At 36.9% G+C, this 20,613-nt stretch overlaps 1 protein-coding gene across 1 annotated transcript in view; it reads right to left on the reverse strand.

Moving 5' to 3' along the window:
• LOC135248130 (heparan sulfate glucosamine 3-O-sulfotransferase 2-like) overlaps window positions 1–18,084 on the reverse strand; it is a 57,023-nt gene extending 38,939 nt beyond the window's left edge. Inside the window, exon 1 of the mRNA XM_064322406.1 lies at window positions 16,779–18,084. Within this exon, the coding sequence (XP_064178476.1) occupies window positions 16,779–17,335 (557 nt within the window). The 5' untranslated portion in view covers window positions 17,336–18,084. The remainder of the gene's footprint in view (window positions 1–16,778) is intronic.
• Between the last annotated feature and the right edge of the window lie 2,529 nt (window positions 18,085–20,613).

A 20,613-nucleotide genomic window follows, 5' to 3' on the forward strand; every position in this document is an offset into this window, starting at 1 on the left:
GGTTTGGCATTAACTAGCTCCTTCTATAAGCCACCAGAAGATAATGCTCTTTTCTACACCTGTCTGGCTGACAGGCTCTGCAAAAAGGCAGTTAACACACAGCTGTCCACCCTGAAACCAGTACAATGAGTTTTAAAAAGGTTTCTCAATTGAACTAAGATTATGGCTTTAAGTCAATACTTTTGTCTTTTTATAGTTGGCTAGTATAGTGAACACCAAAAAGAATCAGAGTTACTTGCATTGAAAAAAGTAACATTAAAGAGTTAAGGGAAAATGCTGAGTCAATCAGAACTCATGCTTTTAATCAAACTAAAATTTGAATTTTGCAACTGTTTGCATATAAGTATGCCCTGTATGTACTCAGGGCACCACACTTCACAACAGCTGCACAAAATTGCTTTGAAAGGTTGTTCAGCTCATTATCATTCCGTGGTGGATGGATTGCTGAAGTATTTGCAGTCCTAGCAACCTTTTCAAGCACCTCTATATCAGGGTGTCAACAGGTCTACTGCATCCTCCCTGGTACCAGCATGTCAATAATTTCATCTTGATTTTCAACAAAAAATGAAGAGTGCAACACTACACACAGGGTAATAGGTGACCAAGAAGGAATACAAATAAAGGTTTCAATTCACAATGTATTACACACCTACCTGATTTAAAAAAATAAAATCACTAAGCAATGCTTATAATTATAATCAGTGACTCAATCTTTTCCTATGAATTTTATACACAGACCAAGTTTTTTGCTTGAGGTCAAAATGATAATATCAGACTGCTGCCACTACAGAATTTCCCCACCGTCTCGTCTCCTCTTTGGTGATTACTGTTAATGATGAGCTACAGTATATACACCTATAACTATATCAAATTATAATTATGAACAAATTATGGAAGTATATTCAGCATACTACTGCATACATGGTTTCATGCTAAACTAAGGTATCACCATGGTTATGCACTTGTAACATGACACATTTCCAGTAATTGCCTGCTCTCAAATGGATAAATGATTCATGTTCTATGAAACCAAAAGTTGACCATTTCAAGTATTTCTGTGGCAGTTCTCCTCAGAGTTTATCACAGTAACAGCATAACAGTGGGAAGTGGCCCAAATGAGCAGGACCCTCTCTTGCTCAAAGTATAATAATCTAACAGTATTGCCACCCTCTTCTCTCAAAATGATAACAAGAACCATATAACATAAGTTCATATTACAGATAAATAACAATTTCAGTATTTCCAAGTATTTATCCATACTGTATGTTCAAATGCTTTGAAGCTCAGCGGTGTGAATGCAAGGTGGAGGCACAGTGGAATGACTGTCTATAAAAGGGGCTGGGTATACATTACTGTCATTCATTGAAAGCTACTACACTGAAACATAATAAATTACGTAGCAAGCACTTTCCAAACAACAATAATGTCTAAAAGGTTTTTTGTTAGTTTTCCCTTGTATGTTTTTATATCTGGCTCCCTTCCCAGACCCGGCCTTGTATGTTATGGTGTTTCACAGTTTAGCATGTCTGTCTGTTAGGGCTGTTTGTTAATATATTTTCAATCACAGGATGTACAGAGAAAATGTAAAAATGAGTTTCTGGTCAGAGATTAATTCCAGAAAGCAACCAAGAGAATTTAAAGGGTTCATTGTGTGGAGACGTCTTCTGCACTGGTTTTCTCAAGTACAGTTGCTAGCACCCCATCATCAGTGCTGTAAATCGAAAGGCCCTGCTTGCTGAATTCTGAAGGCTTTAGAAACAAAAGTGATTGAGTTTACAAAAGTACTTTAAAAAAGTAAGTTTAATTTCCTCTTAATCAGCATTCTTAACTGGGCAGGTGAAGAATGTGCCACCTTTCAGAATTTTTTTTCTTCACATATTTGATACTTTTTACTGATGAGATGCTTTCCTTTTGTAAATGTCACCTTAACAGAGGACTACAGGTAGTTTGCCTGCATTCTTCTGAGTAGACTTAGAGTCAGCCTAATTTCAAGGTCATTCCTAAGTTTTAAATGTTCTCTCCTTTTTCAGTTAAAATCACATAAACAGTAAAGAGATATTAATCTTTTGAATGTAATACTAGCGCAGCATAAAAATATTTTCATGATACTGTGCGAAACATGTATAACAATAAATGATATGTATCTAGTACTTCCAGTGCCCTTTTGATATTCTTGGACAATTGCAGTGTGCGTAGCTTGAGTCTAAAACTGTAAAACTGCATCACAACCGGAACAGCTAATCTTATTCCACAGCTTTGGTGTGTTTTTCCAGCTGTAATGCAGTTATGTGGCCCAGAGGTTTAAATGTGTGGTTTTAACTCCCGCTAAGCACACTGAAATTGTCCTAATGTGTTTTTCTAGAAAACATTTTCCCTCATGAAATCAATCTAAAATTTATAAATTCTGTACCTAAGTATCTTCTCATGAATGCTCTAATTTCTGTAAGTGGAACAAATGTACCTTCAGTTGTCTAAACTGCTCTTTATTATATTGGATTCAATATATGCCACAAACATACCAATGCGGTAAAGCGTAAAAGAACTAACATTTACAGGATTCTAGAGTGCAAGGACCAGAAATGACCTATTCAGATGTTTTTTTTTTTTTTTTTTTAAACACGCAGGTCACTCACAGGAAGCAGCACAACTAGCCAAGTCATGTAGATTTTCCCAAACTAGTCAAGAAAACAGAAATGAGTCAATTATTAAATTACAACACCTATATTATAACAGAAAGACGTTCTGATCTGATAATGCATGGAGATTGTGACCATGGACTGGGGGTGGGAGAGGGACCATGGAGTATTGTGATCATTGGCAGACCAGAGGGTGGCCATGGAGACATTGCAGTCACAGACAATGCTGCAGCCAAAGGGCCACTTTTGCTGTCTCTGGGCAGGGGGCATATGCTTCAGCATACATTGGTGTCTATCTATGCATGTCCCTGCTATGCATTCAATACATTGTATGCTATTCATAACATCACATCATGAATACCTGTGCTGTTAAGGCCACTATTCTCAGCTTTGAAGCAGGTTTGGTGGACAGTGTGCATATCTTGCGCTCTGAACAAAGTCGATTCAATATGATGTTCTTTCTGCTTGGTTTGGGTGCAACCACTTTTTGAAGAAAGAGGGGGGAGGTGTCTTTCTTTTTTTTAAATTAGGCAGCCTGTCATCCGTGGCTGACTATGCTCTTTAAATAGTCCTTAGCATTACTGCTTACTCAGTGGATTCCGGGCATTTCCTAGGCTAAATTAACACTCCAAGGGATGTCTTCTGCTTTTTTCGCAGAAGTCTGACTGAATGTATGCCAACGTTGAAATGGGTGTGACCAATGATTATTCTAGTCCATTATTTTCCCCTCATATACAGTTCAACTTCATTGAACTTCATTCGTTGAATGAATCAAATAAAAGTGGATATTGTGTGCAGAGAGTAAATCAAATAACCCAATTCCATGCTTGAGGAAAGTAAACTAGAGGGTCAATGAAAACCAAATCTACATGGTGGAATGATTCAAATGTATGTTCCACTGATTGGAGCACATTTGTTAGATTCATTAAGCTGCCACTGTGGTGTCCAAGGAGTATATATTTTATTTTTAATTTTATTGTATATAGTGATGTAGTTATGATATAAAGTAGATAAAATGTATCCAAAATGATTCACAGCATTGACAAAGATGAATAAAGGAGTCTGTATAAAAGCTTTTTTGAATTGAAGAGTGTATGGAGAAATCCTTCCATCCTGAAATATGTTCACCCATCTCAAAAATCCCTGTAGAAGATGAGTCAGTAGTCTTATTATGAAAGAAGCAGGCATGAATAATTGACACTTATCTTTTGTCTATCTCTACCTATCTTTTCTGAAAAAATGTTACTTGCTAAACATTTTGTTTTCTCAGAGAAACTATATCAGTATAAAAGTATATGATTTCTCAATTTTTGAGCATACAATATCTTTAAGGAGTGTGTGAATACATTTGGAGGGCAATGTAATGTTCCATAATTTCAAGTAAGCTGAGATAAATGTGCTGTGCCAGAAAAGTTACAAGATCCATGGTAAGGCATTGTATGAAACAAATGTAATCGCATACCCCTTAAAACAAAGATTTGTTGTGTACAGGTTATGACTTAAAATTGTCAAAAAACAAAGCACAATGCATATCGGCCCAATTATCATATAATACTAATTAATATACATCGCAGTATTGACCATGGCCCTTTAAGACTGACATTGTGATGTGCTCTTAATTGAAGTACAAACATAATCGATACATCTTATTCACCTAAAAGCATTATTCATTTTATTTTTTGACAGATGCCATTTTAGAGAGTGACCAACAAGGCCAAGATATACCAAGATAGCTAGCTATGTATGTATTATTATTTTAGGCTTTATTTAGAGGCAGTCATGCTTTATAAACTAACCTCTGAGTCGGAGCATTCATGTTAGAGGACAATGAAGTCTGATCATTTATTCTGGCTAACCTTGGGAAAACGTTTTACATCACTTAATTGCCTGAGGCCTCCACATAGATGGTTGGAACTAAATTGCCCTTTTCTGTATATGAGTATGTTTGTTGTGCTGTAATATTTCTAATAAAACAGGAATGAATGCAGCCACTAAGGCTCATTTCATTATTGATCTGTCCAGACATTAAGCTTCCTTCAGGCAGGACTCGATAGGAACCAGGGATGAATGCAAAGAAGAAACACAATTTCTATATATTGGTAAACTGTTTATGAAGGTTTAGGAGCTTTTGGAGCATTTGTAAAAGGTGACAGAATATGGGGCAAAAAGTTCTTTATTAAAAAAAAAAAAAAAAAAAAAAAATCTGATTATAATTGAGCAAAATTTCAGAATGCCATTAAAGGGCAAGAAACAGTCCTGAATCTCATTGTACATTCCAACCTTTTAACAAACATACAGTATCTTTAAGATTTGTGTTTTACTTCATTACTGCTTGGGTAGCTTGGGACTATTGCTCCAAATGATAAAGATGCTATATTCAAATATACAATAAGAAAGAATACAATTAAAATGAGAACCACACAAATTAAATTGCACTGGGGCAGCCTTTTGAAATTTCAACCAATGAAGATGATGATGCACATAAAATGAGTCATAAAGAAAAGGAAACACTCTCTGTGCACTTATTAGTATCCTCAGCTGCAGTGAACAGTCAGATAATCTTGTTTTCCTCGAGCCCCCAGATCCAAATAGCTCATCACTGTCAGTTACAGTATGTAGTCAGGTAATGCCTACTACATTGAGGATGATGTAAATATAGTGCTTCTGATCACAATTTAGACACCTTGTTTTTCCAGACAGGGTCAGATTTTTAAAACGGATTCATATCCTTTTATATGATCGAAACCCTAAAAGACACTTTATTGAAACCCCACACTCACAGATAGTGATTTCCCATGTCCCAGGAAAAGGAAGTCATTGGGCTTATGTGGTTGCCAAGAAATGAGACCTACAGACTAGTGGCCTTTCCTTTCCATTTGAGATCACGTTGCACATCAATCAATGAAAACTGAAAGCAGGAGCACTTAAACAATTTGGCTTTTTTACGTACAGAAAATGCAGAAGCATAACATGGAGGGAAAGAACTGAAAAGCAGCACGACAGAGGGAGATATGTTAAGCAAACTTAAAACATTCCTTAGAGCCCTGTTACCCTTGGTTTTGTGTGCCAAATTTGTTCGGCTGAAGCTCACTTCACTTCTCAGCTACAGCTGATTTTCACTCTGAAAAGGGGGGGTTACAGACACCATTTAGTTAAACTATCTATTATTCATGAATAATGACAATGATTCATGAGATTCTGGATCAGCATTTTATTGATCTAGAATTTTGGGTGGTGCTTTTACTTAACATGCCACTGGATGCAATGATGCAACTCATGCTTTTCAGTTTTCATTCTTTTTCTGTCTGTCATCCTGCTAGTTTTTAGGATGTTATTTATCATCAAAATATACCAAAGTGAATTCCAAAAAATACATTCACTTAAGGACATTGCCACAACTCTTGACCTCTCTCACTCCACAATGTAATTACTGAGATGAAAATAAATAAATAAATAAAACGTAGGCTAAACCTAATCCCGCACTTCCCTGGGAATATTTTCAGGTTCCTTCATGCGGGGGGTTGTGCAGGCAATTAATGTGAATTGCTAATCTCACTCAGGAGGCTCAGGGCTATTTTGGAATTAACATTGTACATTAATAATGCATAGAAGGTGCTAGGCTATTACAATAACACAGCAAAATGTCCCATTTTAGCCATTAAATGAGGACCATCAAAGAGTCCTTCCTCGTCAGCCTTTCTGAAGGTGATATTTATGAGCTCCTTACCCCCCCTGAGTCAATTATGGTAGAGCAGGATGATATTCACAATTGCAGTAAATGCTGGAAGGCTACTTGCTTGATCTAAGCACTATTCTAAAACTTTTACCTGCAGTACTTCAGACATTAGCTGAATCAATAGAGCTGAAATGCACTTTTTTTTCTTTTAACTGGGTTTTAATTCATAAAAGTTGTTAAAAAAAGAGTGAGCCTTTCTCTCTCTTCCTATATATAGAGCATGTGTGTGTGGTTCTTATGATATATTTGCACACGTGCACACCTCATTGCCCAGACAAAAAAGGCAGAAAACCTTGTGGCCAGAAACACAAGCATAACATGAGAGCCCCGTGGCACAGTAGTTAACCAAGTGGTTTATTCTGCTTATACAACATCATTTGCCACAATTATATATTACTTACAAATGCACAAATAGCTAGCTAGCATTAATTTGCTGACATAGGAAACTAGCTATGTAGTGTATCAAAGTGAGCAACTATTAACTTGCTAAATTAGTTACCTAATATTACCTAACATTTAACTCTAATGTTTTGAGGTGGCAGGTGTTAGATTAGTGCTAGCTAGTGCTCGTTATTATCAAATATAATTAGTTACATATGTTTACTACCTAGCTAGTCAGCAGTTTACGGCCAGTTAGTAAAGTAAGCAAAGAAATATGTTTTAGCAAAATATCTATGATATCTAGGGCCATATTTACTAAGCATGCCACAAATTGCTGTCAGTGCTACAAAATTCTGCATCGCCGCATGTTTTCAGTTTAGTGGGGTATTTAATAAGACTGGTTATGTAAATGAGCATAGCCTCAGCAAGTTCATTTAAATGCACTGCTGGTATTTAAAGCAACTCTGTTGTACTGCTCCATCTCTGGAGACGTCAGGTTTTGAACAGATATCAGGATCCATGGATGCAATGTATAGGCACTGTCACCTTTAAATGATAACATGTCTCATTAGTAAAAACTTCAGAACACAATTTTAATATTTCATGTTATTTAATTCCGCACCCAATAGCCAACCATCTTCAAAGTCACCGTCTCTCAACTTCTCTAACAGGCAGCTGTTCCTAAAATGAAGGAGACGTGTTTTAAAAATATTTAAAAAGATTCTATCCTTTCACAAATGAAGGGGAGAGTCGCCATAAATATAACACTTGGATCTTGGGAAGTTCCTTTTGACCTTACTTTGCTCTTGCCATCCCTCTGATACACTTGAATCTTCTCGTCTGTCCATAAGACCTTCTTTTTCCAGAACTTTTAGGTACTTAGCAAACTGTAACCTCCTGTTGTTGCAGCTAAGTATTGGTTTTCATCTTGCAGTATAGCCTCTGTAGTTCTGTTAGTGAAGTCTTCAGCAGGCAGGCTTCACTAACCCATCCATGCCAGCCTCCTGAATAGTGTTGCTGATCTGATGTTTGGTGGTTTTTCTTCATTATGGTGAAAATTCTTCTGTCATCAACTCTAGATGTCTCTCTTAGCCTAACAGGCCCTGTGTGATTACTGAGCTCACCAGTGGTCTCGTTCTTCTTAATGCTGTTCCAAACAGTTGATTTTGGTAAGCCTACAGTTTGGCCTACGTCTTTGGCCTTCATGGTGTACATTTACGTTTTTTTCTTATTTCTCAGCCTCATAATGGCTTCATTGACTTACATTAGCACAACGCTTCTCGCTTTGAAATAAGATTTAAACTTGCATTACAATATGTCCTTGTAGGATCCCCATAAGTACTGGAATAGTGCAATCCCCAGACTAATCATAAAAGTAGTGGTTAATTTTTACCATCATAAAAGTTTGGTATGCTGACACAGAGAAGAAGCAAAGAAAACTTGGACGGAATTTCAGAAAACGTCTGAGTGACTGAGTGCAATGCTGTTCCACCTGATACACTGCACACAAAAATATTCTGCAGTTTGCAGTTTATCCCTTCACACACACACACAACTACGATAGATTGACATTTACTAAACAAACATCACAAACAGGGCAACAGGGCACAAGAGTGCTTTGAGCTGAGATAGATGTCATCCATGATTTGACAGTTCTACTTTTGATTGTAAACATTCCACTTGATAAACTATGTAACTCAAAATTGTGTGCATTTCTCGAATTGCTTATTAGCAGAATATCAATAAACATGTAATCAATGGCAGGGCCATCACCATGCCAAAATAGGTTAGGCAGAACTATGTGCTGTGGGAGGCTAGTGTGCATAAAGAAAACATAAAGGAACTTCTCTAGTCAGCTGACAGCATGTCTGTGGTCACAGACGAGTCAATCAATGGCACAGACAATTATCTTTTGAACATTTTATTTGTTTTGCAAGGAAAATCAATTGCATCAGGTCTGAAAGTAGTCCTTGCTGATGTGGTGAGCGCTGCTGCTGTACAGTAAATGACTGTTCAGTTGTAGATGGCTTGTGGGGGCTGTTAAAAAGGTTTTTAAGCATTGTCAAAACAGAAATTTGCACTACACAGCGGCTCCAAGGAATGCACTAATGGAGAAAGGTTTAGACCGTCCAATAAAAATCTCACCTGCACCATGCAGAATGAGATGGGGCAGTGGGTATTCTGCTTTGTGGTACCATTCCCAGTACCTCTATTTCTAGTCAAAATTTTTGGACCTGGGGATGGTCATCAAATATTGCTACATTGGCACAGTTCAGGGATTTGTTATGTGACATGGTTTTTGAGAGTAGAAAAATCGCAGTACACTAAACATACAATAAGGCTGAACAACTAAACAGTGTAAACCAATACACACAGCAAAGTCAAAACAATAACTAGCCAATGCATCAGAGCATTCTGAGGAGAACCCAATATATAATAATAGCCTCTACTGTTATAACTACATGCACTTCTGTTTGTATTATATGATATGACTTGTATTACCTGTATTGAATACTTTGAGTTACAATCCTTATATGGATACTTTCACACCTCTATTTGTATTTTCAATACTTTCCATAGTTATTGATGGAAATGATCCGAATCAGCACATATATTTGTTGTATACAGTTCTGGATGTAATATATCTCTGGTTGATCCAGTCCTCTCTTCCTACTACCCTCCAATAGCTGTCTTACCTGGCAGTTACCTTGCCTACTCAGCACCGCCGAAAGAAGACCATGTTGGGCCCGTTGCGCAGCAGTACTAAATACACCATTTTGATTGTACTAAGGAATAGATGTTCTCACAAATTCAGAGGGGAGGAACTCTTTTTAAAAAGGATTTTTTACCCAACAACAAAGTATTTTACTATGCTAATTTGCTTGTTTCCAGTACTTTATTGCCATTTAAAGAAGATGTCATTTCAATACCTTTGGTGCTAACTAAATGAAATAAACAAGGCTTTATCTGCTTTTGAACAGTCAGTGCTGGTAAGCAATTAATTATGGGTTCCAGTCACACAGGATGACAATAATGAGGATTTGCATTCATTCCTGTTGCCAACATGCAGTAAAATAAAAGATAAAGACGCAATCTTGAATCTTGGACACATTTCTGTTTAATTAATTTAAATTTAATTAAATTTAATTTAATCACTGCCAAATTGAAATAGTTTATAATAGCCATAGAAACAAGCACTTTTGATTCAATCAGCCAAATAATCTTCCTCATTACTACAGGGGCTGAGCAGTCTTTATGGCGCTTATCATAATGTTTATTTTATTTATTTTTTTCTAAGTTTATTTGTTTATATAGCCCCTCTACACATAAAATGTCTCAAAGGGCTTTATATTGCCACATTTGTAAGTGGCTAAAAGACGCATTAAAAACAAGAAAAAAATATTGGATCAACACACAAACTGAACGTTAAACTATACATCGTACCCCCTATATACTGGGTTAAGGGTTAAAGCCTGTGATTGTATATAAGGTGCAATGAGGTCTGACAAGTAGATTGACACAAACCTGTGCAGCGCTTTATATGTAAGCAAAAGTACCTTAAAATTGAATCTGCCTTTTTGCACGCCAAGCTGTGGATGCTAGGACAGGTGTTAAATGGTTTCATTTTTTAGTTTTGGTAAGAATTCTGGCATCAGCATTTTGCACAAGCTGAAGGCTTTTCAGATGGGAGGCCAGAGAAGAAAACATTACAGTAATCAAACCTGGAGGAAACAAAGGCATAAACAAGTATTTCAGCATCGGGCATCATTAGGATTGGCTGGATCTTCGCAGTGTTTCTGAGGTGGGAAAAGGTAGCTTTGGGTATCTGTGTGATGTCCAGGTTAAATAACACACTGGGATCAAATGTAACACATAGATTTCTAACTGTGGCATTCTGAGAGATGATACAATCCAAATTTCTGACAATATTCAGACATGGGTGCTTATGACCAGGTGAAGGGATAACTGAGAGGACATCAGTTTATAATAGACAGAAGACAGTTTTCATGGTTTAGCAGTTGAGTGATATCATTGAGTTTAATTGATACATGTCATTGGGTATCATCAGCATAACATGATTGTGAATAATGTTGCCAAGTGCAAGCATGTAGATAGAGAAAAAGCAGTGGACCCAGAACTGACCCTTCTAGGACAGTGTATTTCATCATACAGGTGTCAGAGTATTATTATTCTCTCATTCAGGTAAGACTCAAACCAGGAAAGAGCCAGGCCTTGAACACCGAAGTCATTTTTAGGCAATCTATAAGTATCTTATGGTCAACAGTTTTCAATGCTGGTAGCAGAAGAACAGATGTTGCATTTGAATAGCAAGGAGTACATCATTCACAACTTTAGTAAATGCAATTTCAGTAGAGTGAAATGACCTAACGCCAGACTGAAGCATTTCAAAGAGATTATGATTGGACATGTGCTCAGTCAGTTTAGTGACAACCCATTCAAATAATTTTATCAGAGACAGATGATTCAAAATTGGTCTGTAATTCTTTAGAATGTCTGCATCAAGGTTAGGCTTTTTGAGAATCGGTTGAAAGCCCACTGGCCATGAAATTAGAAGCTGGCATCTAAAAATAACATTGCTTTAAATTATTGCTTTTATTTGTTATTGATTCAAGGTGTAGCACTACAATCCATATACCGATTTAAAGCTTAGACTCTTCGCACTTTGATGCAAAAATCCCCATCTCAGTTGGTAAAACCTCTTGAGATGACAAAAGAAAAAATTAGGCATAATAATCAACCTGGAGTGTCATTTTGCCACCCCAGGTTGAGTATTATGGTATTCTATAATCTAATAACTGTCCACAACAACAGATAATACTACATTAATGACCTTTCTATGCAAATAAATATATAAAGATAAATCACTGCAATAGTGATAAAAGACAATATTAGTGCCATGAAAAAATATTTGCCCCCTTCCTGATTTCTTCTATTATTGCATATTTGTCACACAGACTTGTTTCAGATCTTTACATAAAGTGTAATATTAGACAAAATGAATCTGAGTAAACACAAAATACATTTTTACAATTATTTCTCAACTGCTCATTTAAGGTCCTGCTATATCATATCTACTGGGTTCAAGTCAGGACTTTGACTAGGTCAGTCCAAGACTCATTTTGTTTCTTTCCTGCCATTCAGATGTGGCCTTGCTTTTGTGTTTTGTATCATTGCCTTGCTACATAACCCAATTACGCTTCAGCTTCAGCTCAAGGACAGATGACCAGACATTCTCCTTAAGAATTTTCTGGTACAGAACAGAGTTCATGGTTCCTTTCATAATGGAAAAAGCATGCCCACACAATCACACTACCACCACCAAGTTTTACAGTTGTTATGATGTTCTTACTGTGAAATGTTGTACTCACTTTAGGCCACACATAATGGAACTCACATTGTCCAAAATGTTCCACTTTTGACTCGTCTGTCCATAGAACATTATACCAAAAGGCTTGGGGATTATCCTGATACTGTTTTGGAAATGTGAGCAAAATTGATGTTTCTCTTGGTTAGCTTCAAAAAGACAAAAGTAGCAAAATGGGATAAAAGGAGGAAGCAACAGGAGAACTGTTCAGTTAAAATGATAGTTGATAGTCAGTCTTGAGATATAGGTCCAGTTCTTATAGAATCAGAGCTACTTCAGGCCATGTTATCCCTGCTGTCTTCCCTGATTAGCTTGTGACTGCACATGTCAGAACGACCAATGCAGTGGTGCAGAAGGGTGAAATGTAGCTTTCAGGAAGGATTAGGAAGGAACTTTAAATGTGACTTCGATATTTACAGTGAATAATAAGTAGGGATGAACCAACCCAGTATTGTCCTTCTATATTAATTTGTACACAAATGTTTTGTGCAAATATGAAAAGCTGCATTAGGCAAGTTTACTACCCTCGTTATGATTTTACGAGACACAGAAGACTAATTTGTAGTTCACCAATATCCCGTACATATGAAAGTGTGATATAACTTGTTGCAAAACAAAAGCAACCAACAAAAATATGGAAAGAAAACTTTACAGGGGACATTGAAGGCAAGGGTCTTTATCATACTTATATAACTACTCTGTTTTATTTAAAAAAAATAAATAATACAGCCAAAAAATAACTGCAGGCTAACTAGTCCTACTAGTAAATCCTGCAACCGACATGGACAAAATGTTCTGAATGTATTTCCCATGCCAACTTCCCATCTTACAGCCACCCCTCCTGTCTGCCATTACTCATCCCTATTAACAGCAAAATGTCTCCAGCTTTGTCACTGTGGATTTTAGACAAGGAACACATTTTCAGATGGAAATTCCTGGAACAAACTCCTGATAATGATAATTATGGTGAAATATGCAACGTTTGATTATAATGCTCAAATATGACAAAAATTGAATAGTACAGCTTGCAGCTTTACTGTGTGTGTGTGTTTGCATGCATTCATGCATGCATGCATGTGTGCGTGCATGCATGTGCTTGTGCATGTGTGCGTGTGTATATTATACATTTGTAAAAGGACACACTTCCTCCATTCTGGCGGCACTTCCGACATTGGCCTAATTTAAAATGTATAATTCATATTGCATGATGTGCTTTTAAAATGCTAAATTGACTTGCTAATATATATCTATGCAGTCCATGAATGTAACTTGCCATGGTATGTCTTTTCCCACCTCTACCATATACCCCGTGGAATTTGAAAAGTTGCAGCAGTTCTTCCAGTTAACAGAATCTGCATGTGAATGTGCAGACATCAATTCAAGCATATTAAATATCAATAAATCCAAATAATAAATTAAGATTAAATATCAAGAGGAACCACACTGTACCCAATATTAGTACTCGCATATGGGGCATTATATGTGTAATTAGGTATGTATGTCCCTTAAATTATTTTGGAAATCATAAGAATCAACAAGTTGATTCCTCCCATTATGATATTAGTGATGATGTTATGAAAATGTAAGCAAAAACTACGCATTAAGAACTATTCTGGTCCTTTGGCCATAACTGTGGTGAAATACCTGTATTCTTACTACCTCTTTCTCTGTCAGACTCTGCATGCTTACTGCATTAAAGACGGACACTTTTGCTCTAGCCAGGTGCAAAGTGAATTAATTTACAGCAGGGATGAGCTGCCTGTATTTATGTGTGGCTTAGAGCGAGACACATGGTATATGAAAATTTCAGCGAGCGGCTTTTTTTGTCCTTTCATACACAACCTGCACAACCATCCCGCCATCCAAAGAACAATCTGTCATCATCCGTGGGAGGCTGATGGGTCATATTTATGTTTCAGACCCACCCACCCATTGGATTAAGATTGCATCACAGGTTATGAAGCAAAAATGTACAATAACCCAGTTATTAATAAACCCCCTCGAGAATGTTTTTAATCAGAGTTACGGATTACAGTCTATATTTGGACTGCCACATCATCGGAAAGGAAATATCTGCTCATTGAAACTTTAAAAGGATAGTTAATTTACTGGTGTTTCAGTTTTAGTGTGTTTTTCTTAGCATAGACAGTTTCTGTGTGTGATGAAGAACATTTTAGATGTATTTAAGTTTCTGACAACCTGCCTGCTTTACAATGCCTGGGATATAGGCATTATTATTATTATTTTTATTATTATTATATAGGTCTGTGACTTAAAGGAAGAAAATATACTTCAAATAACTGCAGAACAGGCTATGCAGCAACAATGTATTTCCAGAGGCTCTCTATATGACACATTAATTTATAGCATTTATTCACAATGGTAAACATAAATATCACTTTTTAAATTGTGTCAGTACATCTTTGCTTAAGCACTGTGGTTTCAGGTTGCATGTACCATCGAAAATACTCCAAACTGAAAATATTATTAAACAAAATTTTTGGAAGAATAACTACGTAATGTACACACACACAACTTCTGGAGACATAACATTGCTGTACTTTGTAGTTACTTGCAGAGTATTTTGTTGCTTACAGAAAGACTACAAAATTACAAGACAATGAAACCCTTTTCACCCCTATACCAGCCCTTATAAAGCTGACAATGCTTCAGAAACTTCTGTAAATATCCTTCATCCTGGTCAGGGCCAATCTTTTGTGTAACTGTCTGGGCCAGTGGAAAATATAAACTAAAACTCCAGAATGTGAAGTATCCCTGTGAAGCCATACAACATGCTCTGACTGACAGGCCATCATTACACTGTATTTTTTGCACTGTATTTTTTTTTTTTTCTACCTAATTTCACATTTTTAATTATAGAAAATAAGAGATACAAATCATTACTACTTGTGAAGAAACCTAAAACTCTCCAGTATTTTAATTGCACATATTATAAAACAAGTAAATAGCAAATTAGTAAATAAAAGGCTGACCTAGTCATATGTTGAATTACAGTACTCCATGCAACATACTACTTTATACCACCAGTTTCATTCTTCAAATCCCAACATTATGAGTTTCGTTTTACAATCATTTGATCAAAGAATTCCAAGAAAACTATAATGACAGCATCTTAATTGCAGCTAATTTCACAATGACGACCTATTCTATTTTCAGTTAAGGACATTCATTTTATGTAATTTTAAGGTAATACATTAAATTTTTTGGTTGTGCCACTGGTGTACAGTTCAATAGACCAAATTTACCTTTCTTCAATCCATTATCCTTTCTTGCTTTGACCTTCCTGAAGGATAAATGCTATCTCTAAAAAGTCAATTTTTATATTATTTTTTACTACTGGGTAACATCCTTATTCTACATGTTTTACATTATAATGTGTAGTGCCATTTCTCAATCTTTGATTCTTGTTTATATTGCATACAATATATCTGCAACAACAACAGCAATAATAATAATAATCAACATTCTCCTTTTCAGTGGCAAATCTGTTTGGTGGACATATTGTCAAAATATAGCTAGTTGTATCGGTTGAATACATTGTTAAAATTCCACGTTACGGTTAAATTTTTCGATACATGTTGGGGGAAATGCTAAGATGCTTTTAGCTGTGCTTGTGTAGTGGAGACAGACTAAGTGCCGACTACGACAAAGAGAGGACGAGAGATATCCTACTACCGAGTACCGACCTCTAGTGCGTTCTCATGCTAAATTGGAAATAATGAAAAACGCTTGTTTTCACGAGTTGTCAATTCGTTTTTTTTTTTGTTTTTTTTTTAAACATTGCATAATACAGTATGTTGTCATTGCACGAAAAATGCACTCTAATGCATGTCTAAGAACATGGAAACACTGTTTTCTATATAAAATAGTTCCACAATTTATACATTAGCTCGACCGGTCACGGTATATTTCTCCGTGCCCTTCTCTATGTTATGGAGAGTTCTGGGACTGAAAAACAAATGCTCAATAAGATACCGAAGAAATTAAACTATGTCAGTAATCCAAAAGTACATGTCCACTTCCCGTGCGCGCAAAGGATTGTGCTCACTGATATCAATGTTGTCTGGGTAATGGACAACTTGGTCATTATGCTTGACTGCTGTGATGAATAAATCATCCAGTTACCGCTTGAATAAATTAGTAGGCCTGTTGAAACACAAAAACACGAATTGTAATAAAGTACGTTGTCAACACCACTTTCTCGCTGGGTTAGTGGATCAAACGCCTTTAAATCATTTGATCAGATAGCACGTGACTTAAAGGTGATATGTACCTAAACTTCCTCAGTCACACAATTCTGTAGATTGTGTGAACAGAGCCCCAACCCCGTAACACACCGCTAGCAATTTACACATGGTCCGGTTGTTGAAATAACTACTGTAGGTGTAGAATAGAGCAACCGACACTACTATGTGAGTCTTCATTGGATTTGCACACAGAAGCGTAGCTTTGTGTGTGAATCTGCATAGTTTAAACTGTCCTTACTCCCTTAATACTAAAACAATTAGTTGGGGATGTTATTCTGTAAATATACAAAAAATGATGCTGTGTGTGGGTGTGAGTCCGGAATACTGTAAACCACAAAAGAAAACAAATCAGCACAAGGAGAGTTGCTTACCTGTACCAGTCCAAACCTCGGTCATAATTTCTGTCAAAGAAATGCGGCTCTGTGCCAACTGCCCTCACATCCGGGTGGATCCTAATGAACTCCAGCACAGCTCGAGTACCCCCTTTCTTTACGCCAACAATGATGGCATTTGGCAACTTTTTGTTCCCAAATTTTGGAGAGCCAGTGTTGTTATTAGACCTCCGATCTGGCGCGCTGATACTCCGCGGGGTGCTGAGGAACGGTACAAAGTTTTTACTTTGGTTGTGAGCTAGACTTGTTCCCTGGCGAGTAAGACCCATATTAGAAGTGGCATCCCGGATTCCTTTCGCATCCACAGGCAAAGTGCAGTAATGCGATTTTTGCAGAAGTTTTTTGCTCCCGACATTCTGGAAAAGCAGGCACCTGTGCTGCTCATCACTCTGGTTTTGCATGATGGTATCAGAGCAGAATATGAGACTGTAGCATAAATATGTGAAGGACAAAGACAGCGTGAATACGAAAAGAAATCTTCTGGTTAGCCTGTTTGAAGATGGCACAACTCGGCTAGTGAGGAACCTATATGCCATGTCTCCATGGATTAAAAGGTTGCATGTTTTTCCTTTTGGATTTTCCCTGGGCAGGTCTGTTTTCCCAGGACATCTGTAGGATCAAGCAGCATTCCAATGTGATACACAGGCTGAAATCAGCTCCGGTGAAACCAGCGCGCTAGATTGAGACATTACCATTGCCTAGATAGATTGACTACATTTTCCTGCAAAAGACCAGTAAGTGATCTCGAGGTAGCTGATTTGCCACATAAAACATTCTGCCAAGTCATTTCGTTTGTATAAAAAAAATGTTCGGATGGGTCAGTTGTTATATCGTAGTTTAAATTACAGAACTGAACCAATTGAAATGTGAGCCAATTACGCATTGTCCGAGGGCAAACGACTTTCAATTCCGTGCTGTCCAACAGATTCTCGTGCTTCCTCAGTTTGTAAATTTGGAACTCTTGCGTACAATACTGGAAACCCAATAAATTAAATAAATATATACTATTAGTATGACGACATGCGCTATGCTATCTTCTGTCTCATGTCTTTCTGCCAGGACTGCTTCCTTCTACTTTTACAATATCTCAGAGCTATGAGGCTGCTCATTTCGGTGCCTGCTCTCTCAAACTTCCCAAGAATGCCTTTGCAGTAGCAAAGAGCTGATGATAAATATTTAAAGGCGCCAGCTGACGTCAGTACTTATCCTCCTAAATACCTTAATTTATAAAAGGAATACCCTGAACATTTCACACTTGAAATACTAACGCGTAAAACACAACGCTTTCGTATATTGCTGTTAATTAAGCCTATAGATTCAGAATAACTGGCGCAGGCTACTTAAGCGTATATTCTGTTCACCTATGCTGCCGTGCATTTTCGTGAGTACATTCTAGGTATAGCCTTGCCCTCAAATCTTTGTAGTATACTATGAATTACCGAGTAGTACATTTATAAAATGTATAATTGCCAACATCTATGTTGTTTCCGCATTGTGGTTGGAGTTGAAATCAGAAGATTAATGTATAATTATACAATAAAATACACATACTATTATAAACAGTCCATCCTTGTGATACTTTCAAAATTGGTGCAGTGTTCCCCTCTTTTTAATTAGAAGTCACACAACGAGGATGTATCAACGTCATCATTAATAACACAGGGGATTTAAATAGAGAGAAAACAGAATCACAGCATGCGCATACGTATTCCTAATTTGTAACCTTTATGCGCTTCAAATTGTGACATATGTGCAGCTTTGTTATTAAAGTGACATATTCTTATCACGTAGTAACTTTGGATTGCAGATCTTCCGACTGGCATATTACGAATACAAGTTCCTGATAAGTACATTCTATAAATAAATAAATAAATAAATAAATAAATACTTACACTAACGCGTTTGAAGTTGAACTTTCTTCATTATATTTTTATACATCATAAGACTCCCTCTAGTGTCCTTGCGCAGGAATGAAGGAAACCAGGAGCAGTGCAGTCATCTGATTGCGTCTGTATGATCACTTGTTTACCTGCAGGTGTAATTTACCGCTGTCACAATTTTAAAATATGCCAGATTATGAAAAAGTATCAGAGAGTCCATGGCTTTGCCAAAATCTATATAACAATTTTACTGTTCACTCATTATCGCCCATTGGGTCCGGCTTATTCAGACATAGTTTAAGAATGGACGAAGTCAGTTTATTTCCAAAACTGCTCACCTTCGTTATTTCAGAGGTTGGTGCCTAAACTACAATTCTTTTTAGGTTAGCATCCGCGCCGGCGTACAGCCACGAAGACAAACGGACGAGTTACAATATGCAATGAACAGGAAGGATCACAGTGTTACAATCCAAGAGACTAAGAGCAGGCTAGTAGGTGAATTAATGGGGATTGGCATGTAATTGAGGTGCGGTCTGAAGAAAATTTATGGCCAGTTGGACACACGCTTTGGTGAGCAGCTGTAAAGCTGACGCCACAATTCATGGAGTCTTATATAGCCAGCATTCATAGCTAGCGAAAACCACAAAGCACGTTATAATAGATCTACAAGTGGGTTCAATAAAGTTTGTATTTTAGGCAGAATTGGATTGGAGTTACCTCATAGATTATCGCTACCAGTAAGAATTAGCTGGCATGTATTCTAATAGTTAAGAATACTGTTAAAGGTGACACATTTGCACTATATATTGTATCTTCTTTTAGATAAGAGTGATAAAAAATGTAATGTTTTGTATGTAAGTCTGAAATTTGAAATAGTTAAATGTTGTAAGACATGTTATAAATCAGCAAGACTTATTTAGTCTTAGCAGATTCACGTCATCACTACGTACAGTATGCATTCAGTCTCACCTTGCACACTTGCTTGTCTTGGATTTTAGGAAATGCTTCCTTGCAACTAATGGAAATGGCACATTTAGTTTAGGTTATGCACATGCAGCACACGGGTGGAAAAAAGGGCACTGGAACGGAAGGACACTGCACTCCTGGACCATTAGACTTCTAAACACAGAATGGGCTTTATCTACGAAAAAGTGGAATTAGAGCTCTCTGAAATCTACAGGCTGTTTTTGTGAATTTGTGGTAAAATATCGCCATAGGTCCTCAACACAAAGTTGAATGTAGCCCCTTCCTCTATTAAAATACCGTCTGATGAGAGTGCAATCATCTGGCTCTTTCCATGTATGGCTTGTGTGTTAAAAGAAAAAAAAAAGATCATTTGAGAAATAAAGCTGCATGACACATCATGAAAGGTGTTTATCTCCCTCCACTTTGGATTTTCAATGCACAAATGGGTGAAATAGGTCACACAGTATTGTCATATATGTGCACACACACCCATGTGAACATTGCATACTGCCTAATTTTAGTACATTCCGTGGTACAAAAACAGAAATGATGTGAAAATAAAGGGAACGGTAAACTAATGATGTTACTAACAGCTACTGTAGCTAACTAACTGTATTTAACTGATAACGTTAACAAGCTAATGTTCATCCTGGTCTCACAACAAATTTGCATCTATTTTGTATCTATCATGCGGTTGTGGTCGTATCTATTGTCACGGCTGTGCTGAAAGGAAACGTGGTAATTAACTGAGTGGGTATCTTTTTTGTTACGTGTACTTAGTGATTGAAAGATTTTCTTAAATTTATAATTTAATCTTCCTGACATGATTTGAAGAAAAAAAGCTGTGTTTTGACCTGCCAATGTACGTTTTATTCAGATTTTTGGCACACTTGTTAATCAATGGAAATTAATGAAAACAGGCTGTGACCAATGACAGGTAGTAAGCTCATTAGTGAAATAAGTTGGTG

Source organism: Anguilla rostrata, chromosome 2 (assembly GCF_018555375.3).
Source record: "Anguilla rostrata isolate EN2019 chromosome 2, ASM1855537v3, whole genome shotgun sequence".
Classification (NCBI taxonomy): domain Eukaryota; kingdom Metazoa; phylum Chordata; class Actinopteri; order Anguilliformes; family Anguillidae; genus Anguilla; species Anguilla rostrata.